At 36.0% G+C, this 13,980-nt stretch overlaps 1 protein-coding gene across 7 annotated transcripts in view; it reads right to left on the bottom strand.

Moving 5' to 3' along the window:
• Positions 1-13,980, bottom strand: part of CNOT4 (CCR4-NOT transcription complex subunit 4) — a 142,586-nt gene that overhangs the window by 68,304 nt on the left and 60,302 nt on the right. For all 7 annotated transcript variants that reach the window (XM_032642619.1, XM_032642626.1, XM_032642625.1 and 4 more), the window contains exon 2: positions 12,960-13,225. In XM_032642619.1, coding sequence (XP_032498510.1) covers positions 12,960-13,133 — 174 coding nt within the window. In that variant the 5' untranslated portion in view covers positions 13,134-13,225. The remainder of the gene's footprint in view (positions 1-12,959; positions 13,226-13,980) is intronic.

Below are 13,980 nucleotides of genomic sequence, written 5' to 3'. Positions count from 1 at the left end.
GGGAGAGTGGGAGGGAGGGAGATGCAAGAGGGAAGACATATGGGAACATATGTACATGTGTAGCTGATTCACTTTGTTGTAGAGCAGAAGCTGGCACACCGTTGTGGAGCAATTGTACCCCAATGAAGATGTTTAAAAAAAAAAAAATTTCAGATTCTGGTAAAAAAAATAAAAATAAAAAATAAAAACTTGCAGCAGCTTAAAAAAAAAATAAACAAATAAAGTATATGGGAGGATGTGCGTAAGTTATACCCAAATACTACACTGTTTTATATAAGGGACCTGAGCATCCACGGACTTTTGTATCTGCGGGAGTGGGGTGTGGTGTTCCTGGAAACGATCCTGTGCAGATACCAAGGGACAACTGAACTACTACAAAAAACAGTTAATAATAAATGGAAGATGGAACACACTAAATAATAATATCTAAAAGCTGAATGTGAAGAGATCCCAGAAATGGGAAACTGTGCCTATCAGAATATCAGAAGTGGGGATTAACAGAAATCTTGCCGTCAAGACAAAAAGTGGGGGACTTCCCTAGTAGCGCAGTGGTTAAGAATCCGTGTGCCAACGCAGGAGACAGGGGTTCTGGCCCTGGTCCGGGAAGATCCCAGATGCTGCGGAGCAACTAAGCCCATGCACCACAACTACTGAGTCTGTGCTCTAAAGCCTGCAAGCCATAACTACTGAGCCCACGTGCCACAACTACTGAAGCCTGTGTGCCTACAGCCCGTGCTCCGCAGTTAAGAGAAGCCACCGCAATGAGAAGTCTGCGCACGGCAACAAAGAGTCGCCCCTGCTCGCCGCAACTAGAGGAAGACCGCATGCAGCAACGAAGACCCAATGCAGCCAAAAATAAAATATAAATAAATAGGGCTTCCCTGGTGGCGCAGTGGTTGAGAGTCTGCCTGCCGATGCAGGGAACACGGATTCGTGCCCCGGTCCGGGAAGATCCCACATGCTGCAGAGCGGCTGGGCCCGTGAGCCATGGCCACTGAGCCTGCGCGTCCGGAGCCTGTGCTCCGCAATGGGAGAGGCCACAGCAGTGAGAGGCCCGCGTACCGCAAAAAAAAAAAAAAAATTTGAATCTACTTGGCATACTCCAACTTACTAGTGAGTGGGAGGCACAGAAAACAGAGGACTCAGTAATTTCCCTGACTTTTGCATGACCTGAGGGCTTTCTCCAGGATCAAATATAAAGTTTATGTCACACATTTTAGGGGTTCAATAAATATTTGCCACCTTAATACCAAGCTACTCTCTAGAAGTGGAAATTTAGCACTACTAATTTTCTTTTTTAAAAAAAACCTTACGTTGGGCTTCCACGGTGGTGCAGTGGTTAGGAATCCACCTGCCAATGCAGGGGACACAGGTTTGAGCCCTGGTCCAGGAAGATCCCACATGCCGTGGAGTAACTAAGCCCATGCCCCACAACTGCTGAGCCTGCACTCTAGAGCCGGTGAGCCACAACTACTGAGCCCATGTGCCACAACTACTGAAGCCTACATGCCTAGAGCCCATGCTCCGCAACAAGAGAAGCCACCGCAATGAGAAGCCCGTGCACCACAACGAAAAGTAGCCCGCCCCCCGCTCACCACAACTAGAGAAAGCCCGTGAGTAGCAACAAAGACCCAACGCAACCAAAAATAAATAAATAAATAAAAAGGATTGGCTACCATCTTTAAAAAAACAAACAAACTTATTTCAAAGTGTTCTTACATTTTAATTTGAGGAACCAAATGGTTAAGGATCTATTACAATAAATTCAATTCTTCAATCAATGATGTAATTTTCCCAATTTAAATCTTTTCTCTCTCTCCACTCACCCTTCTGTACCTGTATTATCTCCTTTCAAATCTTAATCTATCTGCCTGGATGATTTTAATCCCATGAAGCTATTCAAAGCTATATGGGCACAAGTATAAAAATGAACTACATACAAACCAATTAAAATATCTTTCCAGAAGATCATTTAAAATTTTCATTTGCACATGGAAAAGCTATTTTCTACCACAGGATTTCTGGGTAGCTCCTTTCCGAGCGTTTATCATTAAGTTTATTTGAAAGCTGTTGCCCTTCATTAACATCTATAGTGGTGATAGTCTACTCCCTGAGTGGATCAAGCATATAGATTGTTCCTAGTTCCATTTCAAAGTCTAATCCATGCACTGGATCTTACCAGTCCATGATAAGAGAAGTATAAAAATTGAGAAAAAGCATTTGGAAACTTTTATAGCAACTGAACATTGCCACAACATTCAAGTACCTCATCAGTGGGCTCTGAAGAATAAGATAGTTATCGGTGTGGTTGTTATCGAACTTAGGTGGTAAATCACATGACACAAGCTGGGTACTAGGCACGCTTAATAGGACCCTGTATCAGTCACCAACAGACTGTGGTTGGGGGTGGGGGTGGGTTACAAAAAATCTGGTTCTGCATCAGAGATAGTCTGAAAAACACTGATGTAACTTTCAACTCTTCTGAAAACATGAAGGATTTGACAAACACTCTGGTTTTTTTCTTTGCTAACAATCTCTGACACTGTAAAATCCTGATAAAAGATGACGCAAAGTAATACAAATGCCAAAAAAATTAAAATACATACACACACAAAAATGGAGAATGACAATTACCAAAAATCGGGTTGCAGTATCATTTCTTATCAAGTATATTACTGATGCACCACCATGTTGAGTATATAACACTGGTTACCCCAATCTTCTTCTATATTATTCCAAGTTTTTTCTTTGGAAATATACTTCCATAAGGCTTCAAAGTCAACTTAAAGTCAATTTTATTGGAATATAACTGCTACATAGTGATACATTACACATACCAATACAGAAAGATACCAACACAGGAGAACAAATTAGTTTACCATGAATTCCATGATGGTTCCTCCTCCACACACACACCACCATAAAAACCTACTCTACAAATCCAATAATAGAAAGTTAATAAGCTCATATAGTAGATGAGGAACGGAGGTAGATTAAAGATGGGATATGAAAACACATAATTTGAATAGCTGCAGAAAGAGACCGTGACCCACAAAGCTAGTAATAGTACTAAAAATGAATATAAAGAAAAATATATCTGGTCTACTTTTTGACTGAAACAGATAGGTTAAACCTAATTTTCTAGGAATATATGATCAAATAAAAATTACAAGTAAAAAATTTTTCTTTAAAGGTACTACTGCATGTTACAAACTAGTGTTAAATAGGACACCTGTGGAGAAGCATTTTTAATGTGTAAAATATTTCTAATGGTGTTAATTTGCAAACAAATTGCCAAACTACTAATTAAGATGGTTTATAGTCTCTAATGTAATCATTTAATTCCTTTCATATGTGTAGTTATGTTTCCATTTTTATTCCTAATTTACATGTGTATTTACATGTGTCTTCTGTTTTATTTTCTGATCAGACTTACCAGGACTTTATTTTATTCGTTGTTTCAAAGAACCAGCTCTAACCGTTACTGAAATATTGCTTTTTTCCTATTTCACTAAATTCTACTTAATCCCTACTTTCCACTGTCGCAATGTTTATTCTTTTTCTGGTTTCTTAACCTGGAAATAAGTTCATCTATTTTTGTTCTTCATTTTCTAATTAATGCATTTACAGCTTTATCTCTTCCTCTTGCTAAAGACAACGAAAAATACTGTATAAAACTTTTTCCTAACCAACATCTTAAAAACAATAATGATCTGCAGTGGGGAAGTCCCAAGACAATTTTTGGATAAAAGTCAAAACCCAGAGAGATAAGTGGAAGTCTGAGTAACAACAAATGGGAGAGAGGAACAAATGGGGGAAGAGGGACAGCATTAAAAGTCCAAGGCCAAATCAAGGTGAAGAATTTTGGGGGAGATCACTCCCACATTAAGGTGAGACCCAGCCCACCCTCAAAGAACTCATTTTGTCTCAGGGTAAGTACAAACTACACAGAGGTCAGTACACGATAAGAAAAAAGGAAAAGGGTGTGAAGAAAACCATCCTAGAGAAGTTGAAACCAATCCCAGGGAAGATGTGCATCCAGGAGAACAAAAGACCTTTACGTTTAAGGCATCCCTAATGGCAATGTTTACAGGATCCAGCAGAAGCCAAATCAAAGCCTCTCTATCGGAGGGCAAATTCATCTTGGGCCTTGGAGAACCTTACAAATAATTCAATGACAACCATGAAGCAGATACAGACAACAAATCACATAAAGAAATAAAAAAAAACATGAACAACAACCAACAGAAACATCCCTCACAAGACTTCAGCTTCTGGAATTACTGGACAGATTTTAAAACAATAATTCTAATCTGTTTAAACAAATATATGACAAACTTGAAAATATCTGCATGGTATAAAAAGCTTTTTAAAAAATCAAGTATCAAAAAAGAACAAACGTTACTTCTAGAAATGGAAAACACAATGGCAAAATTTAAAAACTCAGTAGACTAGACCCAAAAGAAAAAATTCTGATTGATCAGAAGAGATCATCCATTAATGCATGAAAGGAAGAAATAGAAAGAAACAGAAAAGAGATTAAAAGACATGGCAGATAGTGAAAAGACCTGGAAAATATTTAATCAGAGTCTCAGAAAAAGAGGAGAGAGAATAAATGCAACAGCTGAAGAGATAACAGCTTAATTTTTTCCAGAACTAATGAAACTCACCAAATCCACAGATTCAAGAAGCCCTACAAACCCCAAGAAGAATAAATAGAAATACACAAGTGAGTTCTACTTTCTGGAACTGATTAATATATCCATTGTGGCCTAACAGTCAATTTTTGTACCCACTATATCTGTATTTTAAAGTTTTGTACAAATTTATTTGTACAGAGTTGTGTGCATGCACAAACACACACATGCTTGCTAATTGTGTTAATCAAATTTTCCATTTCCTTTTTATTGTGTACTTCATATATTTCTAAAATAAAGAAATTAGAAGTCTCTCCATTACGCATGTAGGTGCAGTTTCTCCTGGTATTTACATCAGCTCAATATACTTCTTAGCTCTGTTAAGTAAATAAAAGTTTTGTGACTTTCATCAGTAAGAAAAATATCCTCTTTATCTTTTTAAAATGTGTTTGATCTTGAATTTGATTATGACTAACCAATATCAGTACTATTATATTTTCTTTCCTATGATTTCCATTTGCCCACTCTATCGTTTTTCCCCTAGTTTCACTGATATTTTTCTTATATGTGTTCCTAGTCAAACAGTTCTACAAGGTTTATTAGGAAAAAGAGCAGTCCCCCATATCCTTCCTCCCCCTCAACAGTTGCCTCTCCCTAAAAATAATCTGCTTATTCTTTCAGATGATTCTTTTGTCATTTACTATCACATCATTAAATAACATGCTTGTATTGCTACTTCCTGATTTTTCAGTATTAAATATTATTACATTATGCAAATTGAAGACTCAGATTTCTTTCAGCCAGCCTAACCATACATTCCAAGCCCACTTTCCAACCTTTGGTTAGGTCAAGGGTCACAATTACATTATTATGAAGTTCAAATATTATTTATACACTTCAACCTCCAGCCATGGCAGATTAGGTGGTAACAGACTAGGGCTACCAGCATAAACAACTAGAAAACTAGACAAAATATATGAAATTACTGTTTTCAGACACTGAACGACAGACAGTGAACAGCAGGTCTATGACCTCTGAGAGAAAAGAAAGAAGACAGATGAAAACCACAAGTGTCCCAGTTTTCTGCTCTTCTGGCACTTACTGGACATTGGCACTGGGTCCAACGGTCTCAATGAGCACAGGGGGACAGTGTTCAAAATTTGAAGACGTTGAGGCAACTGAAATTTATGGGGCAAGATACCACACAGGGGGAACTAGTACAAAAAGAATTCCAGAAATCTACATACAGGAATCCTGTGGTAGCCAGTTTTCATAACAGCCCTCCTGAAGACACCCTGATACAGTGAGCGTAAACAATGAATTTAGGGAGGAAATAAAAAAGAACACCAGTCACATGTACTCTTTCAGAATATAGAGGAGGAAACATCCCCTGAAACCAGTATTTCTTTGGTACCAAATCTAAAAACAACATAAAAGAAAGCCACAGATAAATACCTCTCATGACACAGATGCAAAACTCCTCCTGAAAATATTAGCAAATTGAAAATAAAAAGGATAATACATCATGATCAAATGAGATTCACCCTTGGGAGGGAAAGTTGATTTAAAAAATCAACCTAAATCACTGTTTCTACAGAACGAAGGAGATAACACACGATCATCTCAATAGAAGCAGAAAAGGCACTGGATAAAATGCAACACCCACTCACGATAAAAACTCTCTGTAGGCAAAGAATAAAAGCAAACTTCCTCAACCTGATAAGGACCACCTACAAAAAAACAGTGACATACTTAATAGTGAAATACTCAACGTCTTCTCACTAAGATTGGGAACAAACAAGGATATGTGTTCATTCCACTTTTATCCAAGGTTATAGTGTAGGGCTTACCCACTGCAATAAGGCAAGAAAAACAATTTAAAGAAATAAAGGTTGGAAAGAAATAAAACTGTCTTTATCCACAGAAGATGTGATCATCTATTAAGAAAGTCCTAATGAATCTATTTAACAAAAATCAATTATTCTACATAATGACAATGAACAACTGGAAAATGGAATTTTAAAAACAGTATCATGTGCCAAAGCTCAAAATCACAGGGACCTCCCTGGTGGTCCAGTGGTTAGGACACCACCCTTCCACTACAGGGGGCACAGGTTTGATCCCTGGTGAGGGAGCTGGGATCCCACATGCCACGTGGTGTGGCCCAAAAAACAAAAAAAATTCCCCCCCCCCTAAAAAAAGTTATAGGCAAATATAACAAAATATGCTGTACTCTGTACATAAAAACTACAGAACATTGTTTCTGAAATGTTTAAAACCTAGAAAAATGGAAAGATAAAACTTATTCATGACCTATATGAGTCAACATTTTCAAGATGTCGTTTTTCCTCAAATTGACCTGCTTATTCAATGCAATCTCAACCAAAATTCCAGTAGTCTTTTTGTACAAAATAACAAGCTAATTAAAAAATTTATGTGGAAAGGCTAAGGTTCAGATACACAGAATAAATTCTAAATAGAATAACAAATTTGAAAGCTTTTATTATAACAGATTTGAAGATTTAGAGTAGTCAAGACAGTATGGTATTGACAAAAAGATAGACATAATCATCAGTGGATGAGATACAGACTCTAGAAATAGACTGACACATTTATCAGCAACTGATTTTCATGAGAGTCCAAAACCATTCAAAAGTAAAGGGGCAGTCTTTTCTACAAAAGATGCAGTAACAACAGGATATCTGTATGGAAAAAAATAAATCTCAACTCCTACTTCATATCTGAGCCATTGCAGCATAATATGATTACTTTTTCTGTACAAGTTTTTGTTTCCCATAGAGTTAATAACTGTGTTTTGTCTGATTAGATCTCTATGTGTTTATTACTAATTCAACCATCAAATTTCCTCCACTTGTTGAAATGGTTTCACAAGACATTTCTCTTTAAAAACACCAAGTATTCTTTCATTTTGATCTTTTTGTAGAGATTCCCCTTGGAGCTTTCTGATTTGCCACATTCTGGATTAACTGCCCTCTACAGGTCACATCTTTCATCCTTCCCCATCATCCAAGAAATCCCACTGCTTCTTGTCTATGTTTAATTACCTATTTCCTCTATCCCATGTATTTTTTTTTCTCTTCTTCATTTCTTTATATTGATGGGGCATACCCTCTAGTAAATTTCTGAGAAAGAATGCACAGAAGGTAAAATATTTTTGAGAACTTTCAGGTCTGAAAATGTCTTTTCATAACTCCCTCAAACTTAATTAACAGTCAAGCAGATACAGAGTTCTGAAATGAAAATAAATTTCCTTCAGAAGTGTCTTCTAGCTTTAAGACTTGATTTAGAAAAGTCTGAAATGACTGATTCCTGATCTTTTATGTGCAACCTACCTCTTCCTCTTTGGAAATTTGTAGGACTTCTTTCTCTTTGGTATTTTGATACTTAAAAATAAAAGTTTGTGCCTGGCACTTGATGGGCATTTTTGCTTTTTTGGTGGTTTGTATTTTGTTTTTGTTTTTTTTGCGGTAACTGGTTTATAACCTGTAAGTTTCATGTGTACAACGTTATATTTCTACTTCTATGTACTCTACAGTGTGCTCACCACCAAAAATTTAGTTTCTATCTGTCACCAAACAGTTGATGCCCTTTATCTATTTCACCCTCCCCCTCCGCCCCTTCCCCTCTGGTAACCACTACTCTGTTCTCTGTATCTATGTGTTTGTTTTTATTTGGTTTGTTCATTTATTTTGTTTTGTTTGTATATTCCACATATGACTGAAATCATACAGTATTTGTCTTTCTCCATCTGACTTAGTTCACTTAGCATGGACCCTTCAAGGTCCATCCATGCTGTCACAAATGGCAAGATTCCACCTTTTGATGGCTGAGTAGTATTCCAGTGTGTGGAATACACATCTTCTTTATCCATTCATCCATTGATGGACACTTAGGTTGTTTTCATATCTTGTTACTGTAAATAATACCACAAGGAACATAACAGTGCATATATCTTTCTGAATTAATGTTTTCGTATTCTTTGGGGCCTTTTTAATCTGAAAATATGTCCTTTGGTTCTGGGAATATTCTTCAATCATATACTATTGAAGACAATTTTCCTCTGTATCATTGTGATCTCTTTCTAGAATACTAACTTATTTGTTATGTGACCTCCTGGACTGATCCTCAAATAAAAGTTATCTCTTCTCTCATACATTCTCCTTTGCCTTTTTGCACTACTTGTTAAGAGATCATCTCAACTTCATCTTCCAACTCTTTGCCTGAGTTATTTCTGCTACCATATTTTAATTTTCAATAACTGTTTCTTATTCACTGAATTTTTTATACCATACTGTTCTTGTTTCATGGATTCAATATCTTCTATTATTTCTGAGGTGAAAATAATACCCTTGTTGAAGTTTTCATTTCCTTGGCCAGTCTCTAATTTCCATGTGAGCCAATGTTGTATGGTGCTATATCAGTAAACCACTCATGTTCCCACATCTGCTGTTTCCACCAGATATTCTTCTCAGACATGCTGCACTAAAAGGACATGCAAAGGCAGTCTAAGGAATGACCTGCACCTGTTTAGGGAAGCACTAAGGTCCTTTTGACTCCACTAGGCTCAGCAACTAGGACCAAAGAGAAACATTCAACTTCATATGTTTTTAAAACCTGCCTCTCTCTCTGCTTTTCAAAGCTATTAAAACAAAAGAGGCCCTTTCTGCAGACAGGTTTCATCTTGTGAGCCAAAATCAGGAGCTGGCTTCAACTAGCGCCACCTGCATCTCCAAGTTTATTTAAATCATCTCAATTTGACATCTCACAGAACGCCTTCTACAGGCTTCTCCCTGCAGGGTTGGGCTGTATCTAAATTGTAGCTTCACGGTCCTCTCCAGAAACACTTGTGGTTTCCTTCCATGTTAACACAACCACTGAGGCTGGGCTCCAGAGATGTAAAGATTTGCTGGTCCCTGACTGAGATGGGCAGCTTCATAATTATGTGTGTTCAGCACTCTCTAGCAAAGCTAAGCCAGATTCCAAGACTTTGTGTGTCCTGCACTGTCTGCCTTCCGTGACTCATGCCATGAGACAGGTATGAGCAAAGTCTGGTAGTTAAGAGACTAAGGAGAGGTTCTAAGAGTTGTGGATATTAAGTGGATATTAAGCCAACAAGAAATTAAAAAACAAAGACAAAAACAAAAAACCTCCTGGTCTGACTATTAACAATAAGTGCCTCAGCTAAAGATTCTAACTTGGAGACTCAAAAGGAGGTTGTCTCATATTTCTTTAATCTGGATTTTTTTTTCTTTTCTTTCTATAAATGTTGGAGAGCCTTGGTATTCATCCTTAGACAATCTCTCATTTTTTCCACTGACCCTCTCTGTGATTTCATCCAGTGTCATTAATTTATAAAAATATTCTATATATTGATTAACTCCCAAATTTACATCTCCATGCCCAAACCAAACTTGAATATTCACCTGTCTAGTCAATATCTCCATTTAAGTCTCTAACAGGAATCTCAAACTTAACATGTTTAAAACCGAGTTCCTGATCTTCTCAAAAACCCTATTCCTAGAAGAGCAGTCTTCCCCATCTCAGTTAATGGCCATTCTCTACTTCTAGTTGCTCAGTTCAAATTCTTGCAGTCATCTTCAACTCTTCTACTTGTATTGTATAGTGGATATTAAACCTGATTAATCTTTGTATGTCTGTAAAATGTTTTATTATGCTTTCAAATCTGAATGAAATTGAGAATTCATTAAAACTTATTTTCACTCAAAAATTTGGAAAAACAAATTTTTCGTTTGTGTTCTCTTTTCTATGGTTGTAAAACAAAAACACTGACGTCAGTTTTATTCTTGTTCCTTTGTGATCTATGTATTTTTCTCTCATGGACTTTCAGAACTTTGTCTTTATTCTAGATATTCTAAAATCTCACAATTATGTAAACAGATGTTGGTATTTTTCAGTCATCTTGCTTCATACTTACAGAACCCTTCTAATCTGAGGACAACTGCTTTTCATAGTGAGTAATTTTCTTCTATTAGTTCTTTCATTATTTCTTCTGATCCATTCTTAGCTCACTGCTTCTAAAACTTCTCTTAGCAGAGATTAGAACCAGTAGATCTCTCTTTTAACTTTTCGTTCATGCTTTCTATTTGTTAAATTTCTGCACTATATCCTGCAAAAAAATACTCAGCACAATCTTCCAACTCGCTAATTTGCTCTTGAACTGTGTTCATTCTTTTCTTCAACGTATCTATAGGATTGTTTATTTTGAAGATCTCTGTTTTTTTTAAAAAAAATGTTCCTTCTACATGAATATGTCATTCTCTCTTACCTCTATGAGAGGTACCAATGACACTTGAAAAAGTTTCTTTCTGTTTGCTTACTTATGTTAGATTCTTCTATATACTGATTTTTGTGCTTCTCTTCCATAATGTTGGCTTTCCTGAAATACCTATTGATTCTTGGTTGTTGCACATGTAAGAACTCTGTCAACCAGTCTATAAAATACTATTTCTGTTTGCAGGATGTTTTTTTGTGACCACAGAGAGGAAAAACAGCTCAAAGGGGTAGGCTAATAGTTCATCTTCTGAGCATAGGAGGTCCTAGTTCCTCCAGGGTATTTCTATCCCCTTTAAGGCTCTGACCTAAATTTATAATCAGTGTTCCACCCAGAGGGCATCTGTACCTGCTACCTGGCATAATAGTTGGACTGTTGTTCCAATGCCTCTGTACTCAACCAACCACACTGACAGTTTTCCGAGGATCTTGAAGCACCACTATTATTACCTTTTTTCAAGTCTTCTCCTGAATATGTTTTGAGTTAACACTTTTTCTTTAAATTGATCCCAATGGCCTTCTGCCCTCCAGATTCCTCACACTAGTCCTCCCAGAAAGGAACCCTTTTACTAACAACCAGCTTTGCTGAAGTTACTCTGTTTAGTTTTTAATCTTAAATTTTTTTCTATTTTTTGCTCCACTTTCTAAGGATTTGAGGTGATTCTAGGTAATCCCTTAAAACTGAAATGAATTTCTTTGCCATTTCATCAAATAGTCTTAGGTTATCCTGAAAGTTACCACTTTCAACATAAGAGTTCAGTACAATTGTCCTCTAATGGAATGATGGGAAACTGATTTTTTAAATACAACTGAATGTTTTAAAATTCATTAACACAAATTTAAAAAGCTAATGTTATCGTTTTCATTTACCTTTCCATTCACATTCTTAAAGTATATGAACTATATAAAAAGATATTATATACATTATAAACACCTGTTATATAACTTATATATATATATATATATATATATAAACTACATTAATTAACATTTAAGTAGAGCTCACCTTTTTTCATTCATATAATCTACGTTAACTGCCCATTAGATTAAAAAAAATACTGGACAATGCATTGCCTTCTGAGATATTATTTTTTTTAATAACCTAGGTATCTAAAGCACATTTCCAATTCTCAGAATTTGGTAATAATGAACCAAGAGCTCTTTGAATGGGTAAACAAAAGAAAGTTTAAATCATACAAACAGACATTAAAGATAAGGCAAAAAATAGCTATTTGCATTAATCCCTAAGGTGGTAACAAAGTCCTTCAAAACAGAGATGCAGCAATCCTACTCACCCTAATAGGTCACTTACTACACTGTAACTGCTGCATCTGCTTATAAAAACAACAAAACCCAGAATACTATTTTAAAAATCATAGATACTTTAGATTTAGAAAGGATTCAAAGGACTTGCATTTGACCCCCAAACCTACTACCCATTAGTTGATGCCTTCGATAAGTTACTTAAAAGGCCTAGTTTCCTTAAGCATACAATAGGGATAGCACTATCAGCCTAGGATTGCCATAAGGACCAACAAATGAAGTTAAGTATTACCTTCTAAACCAGGATTTCTCTTTTCATTTTAACTCATGATCTTTTTTAGTAAACATCAAAACTTCTCTACTATTTTGTACTAGAAAACTAAAGCAAATTTCCCCCCAGATGTAATCCTGATAGTGCTTTTCCAATTTCACACCATCCTACCTAAATCTACTGCCTCTCTCTACTCCTAATCCAATTAAACAGCCAGCACCACCAACCTTGTCAATCTCCTCAGATAAGAAAACTAAGGCCAACCAGAGAGGTTATGTGGCTTCACCAAGGTCATATACTTAGTTAACAATAAAGGCGAGACTCTGACTCCCAGGGCAGTGTTCTTTCCACTTCATTAAATCTTAAAAATACAATGCTACACATTATCTCATCTGAGGTTTGTAGATTCTTTTAAATCTACTTACTCATAGGCATGGGGAAAAAAACTAAACACAAAGTTATTTTGGAGTATTTACCTTTCTGCATGCAGGACAAAGCCCATTTTCATCAGTGCGAATTCGATGCCAACAAAATCGGCAAATCTGGTAGCCACAGGTGCAAGGGAAAAAGTTGATATCATCTATCTCCAAGGGCTCCATGCAAAGAGGACATTCCACAGGGTCTTCCTTCACATCAGGACTGCGAGACATCTTCACGTTTATTAAACAGCAGCAAAAGTTTATAATAATTTAAGGGAGAAGGAGGTTCAGCGCTAGGAACTAAACTGTAGAACTTCGAAGACCTGCATAAGAAAAAACAAAATATACTGCTTACTACTGAAAAAATATGGCATATTCAATGATCAAGAATCAAATTTCATAAAAAATTTGAAAAATATTAAACAGATCAATTTTTGCTATCTCAGAAGATGGAATTCTGTATATTCTTCATGTCAAGATAAAAGGCATGAGGTTGTTAAATTTTTTGATTCAACAGAAACACAAAAGAACTTCCTTTTTTTAGCTAAAACATTTAATACTAACCAGTACTAATCATAGCATATTTTAGGGGAATAAATACTATGCAGAAACATCTTCACCTTAAAACATACTCTACACTGTCTTATCTTTCACCTAAAAGCTAGTAGTAATACTGCCACATAACTAGAAGAGTATTATGGTAGTCTAAAATGTGTCCTAATTTACAAAATAAAACTAATGAAGGAGAGCAGTTTCAGTTACCTGTAATTACATGTTAATATCAAACCATTACCACAGAAAACATAAGACTTGAAAAAAAAATGCCATAGAACCTAATTGTTTACAATTAAATATGTATTAATATGCCAATGAAAAATTCACTTCTGGGAAAATACACACGTATTAAACAAAATTAAAATATTCCTTTTTATTATAGAAATGCTACAAAAAGCCTACAGAAAGGGGGAAGAGAACAAATAGATATCCATGCCTCAAAGTCTTTTTAAAAATTAAATAATTTATCTTTTTAGATTATGGAGAATTGAAAATTTTCAGGCTAAAGTCACTGTTAAATTAA

This window comes from Phocoena sinus, chromosome 9 (assembly GCF_008692025.1).
Source record: "Phocoena sinus isolate mPhoSin1 chromosome 9, mPhoSin1.pri, whole genome shotgun sequence".
Classification (NCBI taxonomy): Eukaryota; Metazoa; Chordata; class Mammalia; order Artiodactyla; family Phocoenidae; genus Phocoena; species Phocoena sinus.
Note: the sequence above shows the minus strand (reverse complement) of the source record. Positions and strands in the feature narration are given on the sequence as shown.